The sequence below is a fragment of the Eptatretus burgeri genome, chromosome 4, assembly GCF_056783735.1.
Source record: "Eptatretus burgeri isolate ZD-2024b chromosome 4, Ebu_testis_v1, whole genome shotgun sequence".
NCBI lineage: Eukaryota > Metazoa > Chordata > Myxini > Myxiniformes > Myxinidae > Eptatretus > Eptatretus burgeri.
In genome coordinates this window covers 129,102,426-129,121,783 of record NC_140964.1, presented here as the reverse complement: position 1 = coordinate 129,121,783, position 19,358 = coordinate 129,102,426, and the positions used below count along the sequence as shown (strand labels likewise).

At 43.3% G+C, this 19,358-nt stretch overlaps 1 protein-coding gene across 1 annotated transcript in view; it reads right to left on the bottom strand.

The window, feature by feature from the left end:
• LOC147029099 (uncharacterized) overlaps window positions 1–19,358 on the bottom strand; it is a 126,918-nt gene that overhangs the window by 50,294 nt on the left and 57,266 nt on the right. The window contains exons 5-6 of the mRNA XM_085876578.1: window positions 17,262–17,332; window positions 16,213–16,362 (exon numbers count right to left, since the gene is read on the bottom strand). Of these exons, the coding sequence (XP_085732704.1) occupies window positions 16,213–16,362; window positions 17,262–17,332 (221 nt within the window). The remainder of the gene's footprint in view (window positions 1–16,212; window positions 16,363–17,261; window positions 17,333–19,358) is intronic.

The window sequence follows — 19,358 nt, the reverse complement described above, 5'->3', positions numbered from 1 at the left end:
TCCCCGCGCTTGGTGTGAGGGAAGGGGGAGGGGCAGCTCGCCGCCGATTGGTGGATGGACAGCGTGAGGCGGTCGGGGTGAGGGAACGCCCCTTTTCCAGAACCCTCTCGAAGGAGGGTGGAACCGAAAACGGGGCGGAGTGAAGGGCGGAGCCCCGTGCTATAAAAGTCGGACACGGGCGGGGCGCACTTCCTCTTCCTCTTCGTCCTGGAGCTGGTCTCGTTGTTCGTCTTGGCTGGTGGTCTGGTCTGGTCTTCTGTCGGTGCGGTCCCGAGACCCCGCTTCCGCGCGGATATAGCGCCGGAAACCCCGTCCGTTTCCCCAAAACCCCGTCCGAGCTGTCGGGCGGACGACGCGAGCTACGTGAGGCATGAGCTCGGTGCACCACGCCGGAGAGAGCTCGCAGACCGCGAGAGGAGTCGGGGTCAGGCGCGACCACGCCGACGGACGTGGGAGGAGGACTCGACGGCCCACAGGGAAGTCGCCACTTTTCTTGTCTCTGGGTTTGTGTGAATGACTGTGGGTGGCGCCTGTCTGACAAGTAGAACTGTTTAAGTGTTGCCGTGTGTGTGCGTAGTTGGTTTTAACTCTTCCTTTGCTTTTTTATGTGCATTTTTCTTTTGCTGTGGATACGTGCTTATCTGTGTGTGTGTGAATAAACGTGCTTGTGTGAACTTGTTCCCCGTTTCGCTGCGTCCTTTCCTTCATTTGAATTTCCATCTTGCATCACGTAAGGGGTTCTTAGTGGGTGTAACATCCCGGTAATTAATCGGAACAGTCAAGGCTGACGATAACACCGCTCGGTTGTCACTGCAGCACGGAACGGACCGCTTAAGCGGTTCGTGTCCGAGTCGGCCTGTGGCGTGGTACGATCGCCTGGTCGACCATTCGCGCAGGTACTTAGGTAGATCGAATTTGGCGAGCAACCCTATCCTGCGCGGGTGGGCAATTGGCACGATCGTGGTGAGGTTAAACCCCCACCCGTGACTAGCTCCCAGCGTTGTTCCGAGAGGGTCACGACGGAATTGTCCGTTCCAGTGGGCGAGGCGGCCGCCATTCGAGTCGAGCGGCTGATCGCACGCCGGCGGGCGCGAATTCGCAACAATATTTTCCCGCCTGCAGAAGCTGTCAGTCGCCGATGAGTGAGGAAGTGTCAGTGAGCGCCGTCGGATTTTCGTTTTTATGTACAATATATATATATATATATATATATATATATATATATATATATATATATATATATATATATATATATATATATATATATATATATATATATATATATATATATATATACACTCGTGCTATCCATCTCTCAATGGTGAAAAATCAATTAAACTTCTCGTAGTTGGGTCTGGATCCAGATCTTCAACAACATCTAATCACTTTGTCCTTGTCACACACCGATCCTGTCCACAGAATTTCATCCGAATCCATCCACAATTTTTTGAGACATCCTACACACAATCAAACAGATATAAATCGGTGAAAACATCACCTCCTTCCTCTACGGTGGCGGACGGAACGAAGAACGAACACGAACGACGTGAAGTACCACGTGTTGTGATAAATACAATTTGTTTTTAAAATAATGATTATAAAATAAATCACCATGTCTGCCGAAGCACGTTCTGTACCGGAGGTGGGTCGAGGAGGGAACTCCCGCCCATGGCCGCTCGTTTAACCAAGGATGAAAAGATCCACACGATCATTTTGTTATCATTTTTGGGATGAGGAAGAAGGTTTCCCTCAAAAACCTCATTAAATCAACAACGAAAAACCTCGACGTACATTAAATAACGAACGGAGAGTTCTATCTATAGATAACATGTAAACGTGAGGTAAACAACCAAAATAACAATGAAATGATGAACAATGCGATGTAACTCTCAACCTCACACAATGTGTTTGGATTTCTCTACATCTTCTTCACTTATTTATTTTCTCCGGTTCTTTGTTCGTTTCTCGGTTTTACCGATTTCACATTAAAAACTGCTTTAACTTGTATTCATTCCCGATCGTCAACGAAAATAAATCATTTTATATTTAAATTGACGTTTTACACATATTTCTCAGGATTAAATAAAGAATCCAAAAATACCTCTTCAGATCAGTTGGTCCCCGACCACGACGACCACGAGGTAATCACAGGACAATGTTTACAAGAGATCACCCGGAAGTGTTTCCTCGTTATCAAGTCCTTCCTGTTAACGCACAATGTTTTCTTCTTCTTTTTTTGCATTGGTTTTGATGGCGTTGTCAGAGTCGCGAGGCTCTATCTATGCCACCCGTCAAATCTCGCACATCACACCCAAGGAACCATAATAGGTTTCCCGACAATTTAATAACGGTTTTCCACTCTATGTGAGGAATCTAAGCACGGCTTTACAGAGTCAGGATGGATCTGGTTCAACATATGATTTCTGGCAGATCCGACACTTTGATCCCCATCTCTCTGACATGCTGGACAAGACTCCGTGTGTATCCCTCATAAAACTGGGATTTTAAAAACTCCTGTCCCCTTGGAGCGTTGCATTGATAAACGAGAGGGGGAGCACTCGGGAGAATGCAAAACCTCCGCCGCCAATACTGCTTTGGTCACTCAAGTGAACCTTATATCTTATTCATTAAATGTCAACAGTGCTGACAGTTATAGTTCTTTTCTCCAACATTTTTTTTTTGGGGGGGGGGGGGTTGGAAAACACTTAAAAAATGTAGAAATGCCAAAAAAAAAAAATTTTTTCTAACAATTTTTTTTTGGGGGGTGGGGGTGGGGGTGGGTTGGAAATCACTTAAAACATGTAGAAATGCAAAAAAAAAATTTTCTCTAACAATTTTTTGGGGGGTTGGAATTCACTTAAAACATGTAGAAATGCAAAAAAAAAAATTTTTTTCTCTAACAATTTTTTTTGGGGGGGTAACAATTTTTTTGGGGGGGTTGGAAATCACATGTAGAAGTGCAAAAAAAATTTCTTTTTTGGGGGGGGTAACAATTTTTTGGGGGGGGAGAGGTTGGGAATCACTTAAAACATGTAGAAATGCAAAAAAAAAAAATTTCTCTAAATTTTTTTGGGGGGGGGGGCACCAAGTCCAAAAATTAATGGCATGATTCTTGGAACATACCTAACCCCCCCACCAAGTTTCGTGGAAATCCGTCGAGGAGTTTTTCCATAATACTATTCACAAACAGAAAGGGGTGAAAACAGTAACCTCCATCCATCTTCGAAGATGGCGGAGGTTAACTTGAGGGGGAGCACTCGGTGGAGTGCAAAACCTCCGCCGCCAATACTGCTATCCTATTCATTCAATTTGACGTCAACAGTGCTCACAGAGTTATAATTTTCAACTTTCCCTTTTACTTTTAACTTTTACATACTCAATTCATTCGTCATAACTAGATTCATTGAGACAGAAATTGATTTTACGTGGGTATATCCACCTGAAGTTCCAAAATCAGCCACAATTATAATTTTGGCATGTTTTTTTATTGGAAATCACTTTTAACATGTAGAAATGCAAAAAAATAAAAAAAAAATCGAAATTCTGTTGAAAAAAAATTTGCAAATTTTTTTCTCTAAATTTTTTCTTTTGGGGGGGGGGGGGTTGGAAATCACTTAAAACATGTAGACATGCAAAAAAAAGAAATCGAAATTTTGTTGAAAAAAAAGTTGCAAAAATTTTTTTTCTCTAACAATTTTTTTTGGAGGGGGTGGGGGGGGGGGTTGGAAATCACTTAAAACGTAGAAATGCAAAAAAAAAAAAAAATTCAAATATTTTTTCAAATTGGCCGCCACAGCGGCTATATTGGATTTTGGACCAGTCCAAAATCTAATGGCATTATCCTTGGACCAGACCTCACCCCCCAACCAAGTTTCGTCGAAATCCGTCGAGGAGTTTTTCCGTAATACTGTTCACAAACAAACAAATAAAAAACCAATGTCACCCCCAGGGTGACCAGTATCTTGCCAAAATGTGAACATGAGTGACCTATTTATTTGCTTAAAGTTACTCAAAAAATAAGGGTTTCGTCGACCTTGATGCTTGACCTTTTTGTGACCTTGACCTTTGACCTTGATCTTTATATTTTCATACGGTTAATGGTATCTCTCCAGGACCGTTGTACATGAAATATCAAGAGATTTTGATGAGAACTGAGGAAATAAAATTTTCATGAAAAATCCGTTTTTTCGTCATGACGTCATCGAATGACGTCATAGCGTCAAACTTTTGACAGATCTGGAAAGCACTTATTAAGCGCTTTCATATGAGGTTTTACTCGATATGGTATCTAAGATTTCAAAATTTGACCTTGGGGTCAAAAACTTTCGACCTCCAGCGCTAACCATGAAGGTCAAGGCCGATCACCACCAAAAATTAATCAGCTGAGCGCCAGACCATGAACTATATTCCCATGAAGTTTGAAGACGATCCGATCAAAATTACTCAAAAAATAAGGGTTTCGTCGACTCCCCTGATTTGCGACAGTGACCTTGACCTTTGACCTTGACCTTGAAAATTTTATGCGCTGAAAGGGACCTCTATAGGACTCTGATATGCGAAGTTACAAAAATTTCCAATGATAACTGTGCTCTGCAGAGTGATCGATACGGGATTACAGACAAAAAAAAAACAAAAAAAACATACAAGCTGACTAACATATGTTGCAAAAACTTCGTTTTGGCAAGATAACAAACAAACAAGCAGTCATAGACTGGTACTTACGAAATCGTCAACTTGACCTCTGACCTTGTCTAATAAAAGCTGTCTCTCGAGAAGGTAGCGACGCAAACCAGAAGTTTCTACGATGATTCTGCACCAAACCATCAAAAATCGAATGTTTTGGATGTTTGACCTCACTGTGACCTTGACCTTTGACCGATTTTGACCAAAATCTAATCAGCGCTAGCCACCACCCTCCTGAATCACGTGGTGTAATTTGACATTGGTGGCTTCTTCCGTTCTCGAGTTATCATTTTTTGGATGTTTGACCTCACTGTGACCTTGACCTTTGACCGATTTTGACCAAAATCTAATCAGCACTAGCCATCACCCTCCTGAATCACGTGGTGTAATTTGACATTGGTAGCTTCTTCTGTTCTCGAGTTATCTGTACCAAACCATAAAAAATCGAATATTTGACCTCACTGTGACCTTGACCTTTGACCGATTTCGACCAAAATATAATCAGCACTTGCCATCACCCTCCTGAATCACGTGGTGTAATTTGACATTGGTAGCTTCTTCCGTTCTCGAGTTATCGTGCCTACAAACAAACAAACAAATAAAAACCAATGTCACCCGCAAGGTGACCTGTATCTTGCCAAAAGGTGACCACGTGTGACTTCTTTAAGGTCACACTGAGGTGAACAGAGCTGCTATCCACCAGGAGCGACTCCTTAAGGAATATCTGCCTACGAGAGATTCCGATGAGAATCGTTCTACAGAGTAACCATGAAAAATATGTTTGCCTCATAACGTCACCAAATGACGTCATAATGTCTCAAGCTTGACATATCGAGAAAGCACTCATCAAGGTGTTCAATTTGAGGTACTACACGATACGGTTCCTAAAACTTGAAAATTTGACCTTGGGGTCAAATATGTTTGACCTCAGGCGCTAACCATGAAGGTCAAGGCCAATCACCACCAAAAATTAATCAGCTGAGCGCCAGAACATGAACTATATTCCCATGAAGTTTGAAGACGATCTGATCAAAATTATTCAAAAAACAAGGGTTTCGTCGACTCCCCTGATTTGCGACAAAGTGACCTTGACCTTCAAAATTTTGTGCACTGAAAGGGACCTCTATAGGCCTCTGATATGCGAAGTTACAAAAATTTCCAATGAGAACTGTGCTCTGCAGAATTTTTTATACGTGATTACAGACAAACAAGAAAAAAACAAAAATAAAAAAAACATACAAGCTGACTAACATATCTTGCAAAAACTTTGTTTTGGCAAGATAACAAACAAACAAACTAACAAACAAACAGAAACGGAAGTCATCAATATACTTACGAAATCTTTAGATTTCGTAAGTAACAAACAGAAAGGGGTGAAAACAGTAACCTCCATTCATCTTCGATGGCGGAGGTTAATCATGTTTGGGAACCTCATTGGTGTCAGTTCAGGAGGTCGGAGCATTTTATTTCAGTTTTATTTACCAAAAGGTTTGAGGGTTGTTTCCAAGGTAATAATATCTGTGGAATTCACAAATCCATTTCTAACATAAATCAACTTCACCTGTCACCTCCACCTGGAACATCGGGGTTTTGTGTCACGTGGTATTTCGGTTGGTTTCAGTTTTGTCTTGGAAAGCTGCAAAGCTACTGAAACACACAAATAATGTATCATATTAACAAGTGTCATGTTCTGGTTCGTTTTCCATGCTCGACTGCCTGCTGTTCACAATGTATTCCAATTGATAAGGTGATTTGTGACTAAACCACAATTTTGTTGCTGACACTTGAAAAATGTGATTTATCTGCTTTTCATTTTGTTTCCAAAACAAATATTCAACAGAAATGGTTTTTATGGTATATATTAATTTGGAATAGGCAAAGCCGAGAAGCGAACGTAGAATTCTTCTTACATTCGCTTCTGACTTTACCAATAACTTGTTCACAACCACACAGCTGATGATTTTGGCAGATCTGAGGTCAGTCAGGTGCATAGCAGACGATGCTGCAATTTCCGGTTACTTCGGCCTAGATTTGGGATCAGCGATCAAATAATGTAAATCACGATTAAAAATTATTTTTTGGCGATGCGGGAGATATCTTTATTAAAATCAGTGGAGGAAATATACACCATCTCTGATATTTGGGTCTTTCATGTCTCCGGCGATGCCTTTGTCTCCCGGGACGCATCATTCCCCATGACAAAAACCGGAAGCAAAAGGGTCATAGCCGACGACACGGATTCCAAATTGCCAGGGTATTGTGTTGTTGTTGTTTCCTATTCTCTCATGTGCACGTGTTGAGTCTGAAGCTCACTACGTTCGCTATTATGAACTGGAATCTTTCAACTACAATCCATACGTTTGTATGATGTCGAAGGAGCAAGATCTAGAACCTTTTACTGATGGGAGGCATCGAGACAACAAATTGCACAAGTTCATCAATAAAAACAAATTAATATAATTAATAATGAAATATAAACTGCACCCCTGCAGGGTTTCTAAAAACTGAACGAAATCACGATTGAGCAGCTCTCCTGGTGCTGAAAACAACAAAAGCGAACAAGAGCGATGGACTGTTGAAATTTTTCCAAGGTGTAAAGGTAGTCTCAACTGAGGAGCCCATTGATTTTGAAATCAAAGGTCAACTTGAGGTCACGTTACTAAAATCGTCATTTTTCATCTGATTCACATGAAATATGAACAAGATTTGCACGTTGCACCACGGAATTGGGAAACAAACTATTTTTGAGGTCAAAAGGTCATTAGCCATTGGTATCTCCCGCGGTCTCTATCGAGTGCAGCCTGTGGCTGCTGGTTGCATCATTGTTTGGGACGCGGCTATGCCACTGATGCAGTGTCCCACTTACCAGTGCACTGGTACTCATTTTGCCGACCTCGGAAGGATGACAGGCTGAGTCAACTTCCTGGTGTATTAATTCAGCGGCCCAATGGGACTTGAACTCAGGACCCTAGGATCCGAAGCCACCACCCTAACCACTAAGCCAACACCAGGCTATCTCCCACGGTGAGGCTGAGTCTTTGCACCTCTCACTGCAGGCAGGACGGTGATCTTTCTTTCTTCTACCGTCTCCTCTCCGGTCTCGCTCCCCCCTACTCTGTCTGTGATATGTCACCCCCCTCCCCCCACCCCATATTTCTGTAGATCAATCAAGTACCGCCAACAACCCCTTTCTGGTAAAACTACCAAAATCACGAATCATTGCTCACCTTCACTCTTTCAATTGCCTTTTTCCCCACCTTTGGAACAAACTCCCCACTGTTTTGTCCTTTCTTCTCCCGCCCCTCTTGTTGTGTGTGCATTGTGTGTTACCTCTTGCACGAGCCTCGACAATGTATGCAAAAGAAAAAAAACCAAAAGATCTACTCAAGGTCAAACTTCTAAAATCATCAAATTTCATCTGAAAAATCATCAATATACATCCCATTAACTTGAAAGTTGAACAGGATTTTGCGTCGTCCATGACTGAATTGGGAAAACAATGATTTTTGAGGTCAAAGGTCAACTGAAAGTACAAATTCTAAACTCAAATTTCATCTGAAAAATCGTCAATTTTCAACTGACTCACCTGAAAATGAAGCAGCAATTGCATAATGTATCACTGAATGTGGAAAGCATCTGTTTTTGAGGTCAAAAGTCAACTCAATGTCAAACTCTAAAAATAATCAATTTCTATTTGAAAAATAATCAATTTTCATCCGATTTACTTGAACTTTGATTAAGATTGTCAATTTTAACCTGAATGAAATGGGCAATTTGATGTGTCCAGGGCAACCTATGGATAGGGGGGCTGGATTTTGAATGCATCATGCTCTACCTGACATCTCTTTCATCTTTGTTTTGTAGCTCCATTGCGCTCTCAATCAATTGTCCTTTTGGGACTCCTCTCGCAAGATGGTGATTGGAGCAGGCGAATACAGTTACGGAGCTGGAAACTCAAGCGTCAAATTCATCATTGTTCCAGCTCTTACAGTGTTTATGCTTTGGGACCTACCCCAAGAGATCTGTCTTGAAACCTTTTGAGACCCTCCTGCAAAATAGCCAAATCTGTTGGATGAAGGAACCAAGTGGGGCCTCAAGCCCGAGTGGAACGCCCTCCTGTCCCAACTTTGAAATTGAACGGTTCGTCCAACGGGCGTTGCTGCGATTCGTGCTGGGCAGATGAACTTCCAGGTTGGAATGATCGGTTGGTGACTAATATTGGTAATTCTGTTGAGTTTCGGGAAGTGTAAAGTAAATAAACCATTTACTTAATCCGTCACAGGGTTATTCTAACATAACTGACGGAATCAGGTTGTAACATGAGAAAATTCTTTAAACAAGATTAAAATTTTCAGGTCCGAATGTGGCAAATGGGATGTAGTTTCAGGTGTATTTGATGAAAGCAGCACTGAATTACCTCTCATTTTGCCGATTTTTCACTGCGATTTCAGTGCTTTATGGCCATTGAGTCATTACCGTAACGGAAATGAAAGGTCTTGTAAATCCGACAATGATGTTTTCAAGAGACGTCAAAGATGCCAAGAATATTCTATCTCCATAATGTTTATTGAGAAACATAAGAAAAAGTTATCAATAAGAAATCAATATCACCATGTTTGATGAGAAATTGTGGACATAAAGTGCAAAAATCATTACCGTAACACAAATCATCATTACCGTAACAAAACAAAAACGTTACGGTAGTGGTGTTACGGTAATGACGAAATCAACATACAACGCCTCGTAATGGCCAGACCGGGAAGCAGACACACCGCGAATTGTCAAAAACCTTAGCATTTAAAAGCATTCTCTACGTTAGTGTACATAATATCTGTTGAAATTCAAATGTATGGTCAATCGGGCATGTAAGGTAATGACGTTGAATAAGCATACGGACTCACCTTGCCAACTTTTAAGGACTTTGTGCACCCAAACTGCACGACCAAACTTGAAAAATAATTCTAAAAATGGCGGTACAAGAACCGAACGCCACGCCACGATATTGGCTCACAGTTCTAACATTCACCGGTAGGGCGTTTTCGTTATGGTAATGACAAAATTGAGTGACGGGCACAAAATCCACTGTATTGCAAAACTTGTACAGTTTTCGGTGGTATTTAGACTCTAATACGGAAGATATTGAATTAAGAAGGAACCGCACATGAATTCTCGTAAAATTTGGAGAATTTATTGATGCTTTTTTGGGACTTGAACATGGTACTGTGGGTATTGACTGCAAAAATTGCATCAGACTGAGAGAACAAACTCATTTTTTCCTATTTATTGTAATTTTATGATCTCAAATGACGGGATTATTTGAACGCTACCCAGGCAATGATATATCGTCCATAACTTTGCCAAAAATGCCTGAAATTTCATGAAATGAGGCCACTCAAAGACATGTGACATCAATCTGTCAATTATGTGAGAATGACCCCACAGTGAACACCGTACTTACTTAATCCGTCACAGTGAACACTGTACTTGCTTAATTCATCACAGTGAACACCACATTTAAAGAGGCGAGATACTCTTCTAATCTTGGGGAATTTCAATGCAGACTGGAACTGATGGGGATGGGTATGAGACACGTGTTGGTCCCAAGTTTTTTGGAATTGTGAACCAGAATAGCACGAAGTTCCTTGACTTTGCAAGTACTCATGGATTTAGGAAGACTGCTTCATGGTTTCAGCGCCCACAGGCTCATCACTGGACTTGGTATTCCAACACTGGTGGTGTGGCAAACGAGACTGACCATGTGCTTGTTGATGGTGGCTGGAGGATGATTCAGAACTACAGGGTCTACCGGAGTGCTCATTTCCTCAATACTGACCACACGCTTGTAGGAGCAACTCTGAAGTTGCAGCTAAAATCCGGGAGCCTCGGCTGGATGTTGGCAAGCTCAAGGATGAGAGGGTAGCTGAGCGGGGATTTGAGGGGTCTGGATGCTTTGGGGAATCCTGAAGAGTTGTGGAGTGCCTTCAAGACCACCATCCTTGATGTTGCCGGTGGATGTCTTGGAACTCATCGAACGGCGAAGAATTTTGTCTCTCAAGAGACACTGGATACCATTGACCAGAGTCAAAGAGCCAAGCTGAGTTGTTCAGGGAGTTGAGGTGTAAAACTGTACGTTCGCTGAGGGTAGACAAAGAGGCCGTTGTGCGAGGTATCCGTGAGGGAGTAGAGGATCAACTGTGGTGAAGTTATTCTCGTCCTGCTTACAAGGGAATTCACACATTGCGTTTCTCCAAGCCCATTTCTCGGTGTACTGTAGTTAGAGCGGAGGAAGGTGGGCTCCTGAAAGAGGAGTCCGAAGTGAAGGCCCGCTGGGGCGGTTACTTTCAACGGCTGTACCAGGCTGATACACCAGTTGTTGAGTTGGATGTCAGGGGTGCTACTCTCCCGATTGCTGACCCTCCAATCAACTGCGATCCACCTTCGTTTGTGGAAACACAGGCTGCGGTGAACCGGTTGAAATGGAGTGAAGCTCTTGGGATTTGTGGCATCCATGCTGAACTTCTCAAGGCTGGTGGAAATGCTGTACTCATGTCATTTCATGCAGATCTGTGCTCTGCCTGGAACACAGGCATCATCCAAACTGACTGGAAAGGGAGGCCTTGCTGTCCCTCTCTGGAAATGGAAGGGTGATCACCAGGACTGCAACAACTACTGAGGGGTGAAGCTGCTCTCAGTGCTGGGCAAGGTCTTTGCTCGGATAATTCTTGATGGGGTTCGCCAGCGCTCAGAGCAGTCAGGCTTTACACCAAATGGGTCAACGATTGACCATATCATTGCTTTTCGGGTCCTCACTGAACGCACATTTGAGTTTTGGCAGGGGCTGCTGTTGATCTTTGTAAAGTTGATATCTGCAAAGCATTCAATTCAGTGAATCGGGATGACTTATGGAGGATTCTGGGTCCTTGTGGGGTGCCACCAAAACATAAATCTCATGTCTGAGCTATACTATGGTACTGAGAGTGCTTTGAGATGTGGTGACACCATCACTGATTTATTTCCAGTTATTTCTGGAGATCGTCAGGGGTGTGTACTGGCCCCCACATTGTTCAGCGCTTCTCTGGAATGGATTCTGGGGAGGATGTTGGAGAGATCAAGCTGTGGTGCATCATTTGAGTATGTCAAGATCTCTGACGTTGATTTCGCAGATGATGCAGTCATCTTTGCAGAGACTGGATATCCTTTTCAGGGTGCTCGTGGTGCTGAATGAGGAGTTGGAGCCACTGGGATTATGGGTTTCCTGGGTCAAAACTGAGATCCAGGCTTTCAATGACATCTTGGATGCTGCTATCCTGTCTGTACTTGTTTGTGGTGAGGATGTTGAGGTCATGGAGAGATTCACTTACCTTGACAGTGATATACATGTCTCTGCTGGCTGTGAGCCAGAGGTCAATAGACGTCTGGGTGGGGCCTGGGGAGTCATGGATTCACTAAATCATGTGGTGTAGCACTGTTGGTACCTGTGCAGGAAGATGAAAGTTTGAGTCTTCAGGTCCTCGGTGTTTCCAGTCTTGCTCTATGGATGTGAGGCTTGGATTCTCACCAGGGATCTGAGACAGAGACTTAATTCCTTTGGTACGAGGTCTCTTCAGAGAATCCTTGGCTATCGCTGGTCGGACTTTGTGTCCAACGATCGGTTGCTAAGACTCAAATGAGATTTGTTTCCTGCATCATCCGTGAGTATCAGCAGTGGCTGAATGGACACATGGCTTGTTTTCCTGACGCTGATCCTGCTCACCTGATTCTTTCAGCGAGAGAGCCTCCTGAGTGGAGGAGACAAATGGGCCAACCACGTGCCTCATGGCTGCAGCAGGTTAACAAGGAATAGCAAAGAATAACAAGGAAATCCAACACAGGTGGAGGCCATTCATCCCATCATGCCTGCGCGAACACCACACCAACCCACCTTCACAAGATCCAAGGAAGAAAATGTAAAAAAAAAATTATTTAATGATTTCTTTTGTACTTTTTGTGTCCCCCCCCTTCTCTTCCCCTCAGAGAGGGGGCATGGGCTTGGTTAACAACACACAACATCAACCACACAACCCCCCTTGACAAGACCCCCACCAACAGCACTCCATACACAATCACCCATCAATCATCATCAATGCTCAAACTACCTAAAAGTCTCATCAATATCCCCAAACCACTCTATCTCCATAACTTCCAGGTACCTATCTAATTCTAATTGAAACTTATCTACTTTTTCTGCTGCCACTACCTTTTGAGGGAGACCATTCCATGCATTAAGTACTCTCTGAGTGAAAGTCCCCTGCCTTACTACCATCTTAACTCTCCTCTTCTTTACTCTCAAGCTATGGTCCCCTGGTTCTATCACTGTCAACTCTTGAATAATTCATCTTCACTTATTTTATCTATAACTTTCATTGTCTTAAACATCTCTATCATATCTCCTCGTAACCACCTCCTTTCCATTGTATAAAGCCCTGTCTCCTTCAGCCACTCCTCATTGAGTCAAGCTTGGCCTGGAATCAATCAAGTAGCCCTGCGCTGAACCCTCTCTATGGCATCTATGTCCTTCCGGAAATGTGGTGACCAAAACTGCACACATATTCCAGATGTGGCCCTCACTAAATTCCTGTGCAATGTTAACACCACCTCTTTGGATTCATAATTATTGATCTCCCTCCAAATACAGCCTAATACAATATTTGCTCTACCTGTAGCTGCCTGCTTACCTCCCGTATCTATTACCACCCCCAGATCATTCTCCTGTGTGACATGTTCCAAAATTACCCCTTGCACCCTGTAATCTCTATTTTCATTGTTCATTCCCATCCTCAACACCTTACACTTGCTCAGGTTAAATTCCATCTGAAAGTCTTTTGCCCAATCCGTGCAAGTATCAATACTTACCTGAATGTGATAACCACCCCCTCTGCTGTGAGGACTGAAATCGAGATTTTATCTTTTCTTTCCTTTAAAACTTATTTTTAAATATCTTCTTTTGATTAAAAGTTGTTTATTGCTTGCTTTTAGCTAAACTTTGTTCAATTAGTGTTATGATGAACCATGAATTGTATTTGGAGACATGGGCCAAGTAAAAAAAAAAACATTGTGCACAGAATCTTTCCTAATGTCTGCAGCATGACTGTGCTGTCAAAATCGCAACCCATTCTGCTGGCTCTGAGGGAGGGAAAAATGTCTCTGTCTCTCTCTCTCCGACTCCGTCTCTCCGTCTCTCCGTCTCCGTGTCTCCGTCTCCGTGTCTCCGTCTCCGTGTCTCCGTCTCCGTGTCTCCGTCTCCGTGTCTCCGTCTCCGTGTCTCCGTCTCCGTGTCTCCGTCTCCGTCTCTCTCTCTCTCTCTCTCTCTCTCTCTCTCTCTCTCTCTCTCTCTCTCTCTCTCTCTCTCTCTCTCTCTCTCTCTCTCTCTCTCTCTCTCTCTCTCTCTCTCTCTCTCTCTCTCTCTCTCTCTCTCTCTCTCTCTCTCTCTCTCTCTCTCTCTCTCTCTCTCTCTCTCGTGCATGAAGATACTGATGTCTTGTAAGAGTTTCACATTCGGGACCCTGATGATATTTCAAACCAGAGAAAGACTCCCATTTACGGTGCTACTCCGGACCCACATCCTTATTGGCTAAAACATGAGATGTGCTCTGTGCAACAACAGATTGAGCCACGAACCATGAAATGTGCTACCGCCAAATGTGCCTTCCTCAAGAGTACTCCGCTAAAAAGAATATAAAACTAGGGGTGACTGAAGATAGACAGAGCAAATTGTTACATTCGTGTTCGCATTCTGTTCGGCTTGTGCACAGGTTAAATTGGCTTTTGTTTGATTTGTTTAAATGATTCTTTGTTCTCGTGATTCTTTGTTTAATTGATTCTTTGTTGGGTTGGTTGATTGATGATTCAAGAAAAATTATAGACATGTTCTTGACTTCTTGCATTTGTGTATGAAGGTACATTATCTTTGCTTTGATAAGCCATTATATTTGTTGATGACAGTGTCTCTCCTAATTACAGCATTGTAATTTAAGGTCCAGGGTTCGAGCCCAGACAATTGGCGAGCCAGCACAGGAGCCTATGAGAATGTGGAGAGGACTGTGAACCATCCCGGTGGCCAGGGAGTGCTACCCTTTGCTGAGCTGCTCACCAAAGACCCGATTGTAGGTAGGCAAACAAACTGCACTCGGTCGGGGCTTTGAGGGGTGAGCGCTTACTGGCTGGGGAGGTACCATAGCACACACCAGGTTCTGCTCGGCTCTCAAACTACAAGGGGAAGGAGAGAGACAATAATCCCAGCAGAATAGTTGCTTGTTGCAAAGAAGGTAAGGATAAGGGGTTGTGAAATAGAGTCCTACCATTGTCAATAACTAGAATGAAAGAGAGATTGTAGTGAAGTTGGATGGGAAAATAATTAATATTCCTTGAGTGTCCTGCAAATTTTAATATAAAGCCAATAATTCTTCCCCCTTTCCCATTTGTGGTTCAGAAAGACGAGACTATCCCAGGCTAAGCAATATTGGAGAGTTGGGAGGATTAAAAAGCATCCATAAAATATAGGATACAGATGAAGACGCCGAGCTGTAAAGGGTAGAGGTGGTAACCAGGTTCACAAGGGGGCGAGTGATAAGAGTGCACAGTGGCAGGGGGTTAAGGTCAAAAGCGCATGGGAGTGTGAGGCTAACAAAAGACCGAGGAGAGTAAGGTCAAGTGTAGGGGAAGGCCAAGATAACGCAAGTACAAACCCGAGGATAAACGATGACTCCAGCAAAATGGGCAACCGGTTAAGTCCAATAATTCCGCCATAACCAAAAACGAGGGCGGAGATGATGTACAAGCTGCATCGAGTGCGGGCAATAGAACAGTTAACGCTTTGGGCAGCGTGGACAAAAGACACACCACATCCATTCCCAGTGGAAGGGACGTTGAATAGACAACCATTAGAAGCGTTGTGGAAGGCTCTGAAAGAGAAAGAGAAAGGGAAAGTAACGAGGTCCCGGGTAAATTGGGAAGTTTTTGGATGGTGGATGGAGCAATTTATGAAGGCAGAAGAAAGTTCTATGGTGGCGAGCCTGAGAACAAGCCTCACGGCAACTAAAACGACGTTAGAACAAGTACACCATCTAGTACCAATGATAGAGCAAAATTTGAGAAATGCTGCGCCACCTGCAAGTGTCCAAATGGCACTCTTGGGTGGGACAGTACAAACATAACCTGTACCAGCGAAAAAAACATGCTCCCCACCCAGGCACCTCAAAGGGGAACGGGTGAAGGAAACACAGGAACATATAGGGGATTAGTACATGCGTTGAATGATATAGATAGAGCAGACAACGCCAAATGCGACACCAGTCTGCCTAATTATAGAAATAGGTCCCCAGGGGTCCCGGGAGTGAGGGGAATGGCAGTGGCGGCAGCAGAGGTGCACCGCTGCTGGAAGGAAGCAGATTTGCAAGGTATGCGACGACAAATGAAGGAACTAAACGAGAACCCAGAGGAGGCTGTAAGGCGACTCAAGGAGTTTATTATATGTCATCAAACTACACATACCGATATAGGAATATCGATGACGACTGTATTACCAACCTGATGACGACTGTATTGTGGAGACGCACTAAGGAGGCAATACAGTGGCCCCCAGTGCTGCCAGTAAATGAGCAGGAACATGTGACCCAGGCCTGGATTGATCGGTTTAATGACCTGTGCACACAATTGATGAGGGAATTAAAGCCCCCATTGGTAAATTGGGAAAAAGTACAAATTTGCGTGCAAAAAGCAGGGGAAGAGCCAGCCGAATATTTAGAGAGATTAAAGAGAATGTGTAAATTGCACGCAGGGTTCGAAAATAATGATGAACCACCACGGGCCTTGCTGGTATACCTATTCGTCGAGGGATTATTACCAAAGGTTCAGGGACCCGATAAGACAGCCAAACCCGATTACAGGGGGCTGCAGATCCAAGACTTGATGACAACGGCCCAACATATATTCCTGTCAGCAAGCCGGCTAAAGAAACCTAAAAAGGAAGAACTCATGATGGCGATCCTAGTATAGGCAAGGTCGCCAAAATAAAGAACGAGTAACCGGACAAACTAAACCAACATTACCTATGGAATCCGATGACGAGGAATGGGACGATGATCCCGCAATGGAGTACTATTATACAGGTCGGAGGCCTTTTAAAGATCAAAGAACTCCCTGGGAACAGGTGCAAAGTCACAGAGAGGGTAAAAAGGAGGGTCCCCCATGGGGAATAGCTTGGGATGAATGCTATAAGTGTGGAAACCAGAGAGTTGGTGTCAAAGCCACCCAATGCTCGCCTGTTTATACATTTATCGTTTTTAAAAGACTAGTCTAATAATATTTTTTATAAAGCATTGCAGTGAAGTCTGATCCAAATAATTTTAAAGCAATATATGTATTTGTATATTGTAATCAGTAAAAAATAGTGTGGTACATAAAAACATGAGAAAGGAAATAACTTGCACCAAAAACTTTAACATTTTCACGCTCACGCCGGGGGTATCGCTATAGCTCTCTGTTCTTCGAACAGGCGAACTAAAAAGGACATTTTATGCGAGACTGCCCAAAAGATGTACTCCGTACACGACCGGAGACTCTGGTTTGGCGGAAGCAACAGGCAGGTCAGTCCTGGCCTGAGTATGGAGAGCTGGAGCGGGATAAAAAGGAAATGGCAGAGATAAGATGTTGGTAACGGGGTGGGGGAGGGGGGGTACAATTGTACGGACTACGAACACTGACTGGTATTACCCCAAATATAGGACTCTTAAAATGCATGTCGTGATTAAGGCACCAAAAGGTGAATCAAGTGGAAACCCCATTGAACTGAAGATGACAGACTATAAGGGGTTGACAAAGGGTGAAGGATTGGAAAGGTACCCTCCACATTTTCAACTCATGCACAAATAAATTGGACTGATTTGTCTAGTCAGAAGACAGTGTACAGGACCTTACTTGAGAAATTCAACAAGTCAATATTATGCTGAACTTGGTAATGAAATTATAACCGTGAAAGGACGAACTAACAGGACAACGAAACCTGTAAAGATACGAATGAATAACCTTCTGGAACCCCAGGCACCTTTTAATAGAACTTACTTTGTGTGCGGATATGGGGCATACTCATGGTTGCCAGTGGGATGGACAGAATCGTGTGATTTGGGATATGTAATACTAGTGGGGCAACTTAGCTAAATATAGCATAACAATTGTGCATTTTGTGAGGAAAGCACCAAATTTGGCACACTAGTAGCCTATCATATTATGAACAGATTTGGATATTGGGCCATCTCAAATTCAGCTGCTGATGGCTGTGGCAGTCATTTTCCACTGCCATCAAAATTTTTGAGATGGCCCAATATCCAAATCTGTTCATAATATGATAGGCTACTAGTGTGCCAAATTTGGTGCTTTCCTCACAAAATGCACAATTGTAATGCTAAGTTGCCCCACTATACCCAGAATTTGGGTTATGGACCAATCACCATTTATGCCACAGACCAGACCAAAAAGAGCCATTTAAGAAGTTGAGAGATTTTCATGAATGCATTCCCTCCTTGTAGAGCTGCCAAAAGTGCGAGGGAAATCATTAACATGGCAGCATCAATGGAGAAACTCGCCAACACCACGAGCGAAGGGTTTCACAAAACAAGTGCGGAATTGCTATGTGGACGACAGTTATGTAAAATCGCATCGCTCTTGATATGCTGCTGGCAGAAAAGGGAGGGACCTGTTCTGTCATATGTGCGGAATGTTGCCCGATATTCCTGACAATCCATAAGAAATTGATAATTTGGCTAACAAAATTAAAGGTGAAGGTGTGAAGTACCATGACTTTAATAAAGGATGATCAATGGGATCTTGGTTGATGGGAATATTTGGTAGTTGGGGAGCCTGGATAATCCACTGGTTGTTCATCGGGCTCATGAGCTTTATAGCCATTATCGTTGTCATTGCTTGTATTGAGGTATTAATCAGGGCATGTGTGAGACGGTGTGCTACAGCCACGGAGAAGGCAACAACAATGGAGATGGAGATGGCAGAATACGAGGACATGCTAAGCCACTCATCTCCGCTGGACCGTTCACCTGGAGGTCACCTGGAGACAAAGCAGAAGTTCCAGAAAAGGAACCTATTGTGACTGAACCTATTGAGACTTTTGGTCGAGACACCGTGCGTGTGAAGTTTTGTGAGAAACCCAACATCATCACAAGTGCCCAAGTAAGCAATAAAAAGGAACGACCAATGGAGCATTTCCAACCACTGAAATTAACATAAGAAAGAATCAATGGCTATGACAAAGCATTGCAGGAAATCCAACAAGTAATTCGGGGAAATCAGAAAATGTTGAATAAGCTTGCTGAGGAAATACACAATCAGGGGGATATATAGGAGACACTAGAATCGTACCAACGAGCTCACAATTTAAACTGAGTAAAAGTGCTTTGTCGTAAGGAAAGGGGGTTATCTAATTGGATGTAAATGGTGTGTGTGTGTGGAATCTTCTTTTACAGACTCTTTGGGCGACCTGTCTCCACGGACCGTGGTGCTCTGCCAGTTGAAATGAGGGTGCGGACATGGACATGGACACCGATTGATGCCGAAATGAGCTGGTGTTCTCGAAGGAGGAAAAGGGTGCAGGTGGAGCCCTACATACCCTCAGAGCCATGCCTTGG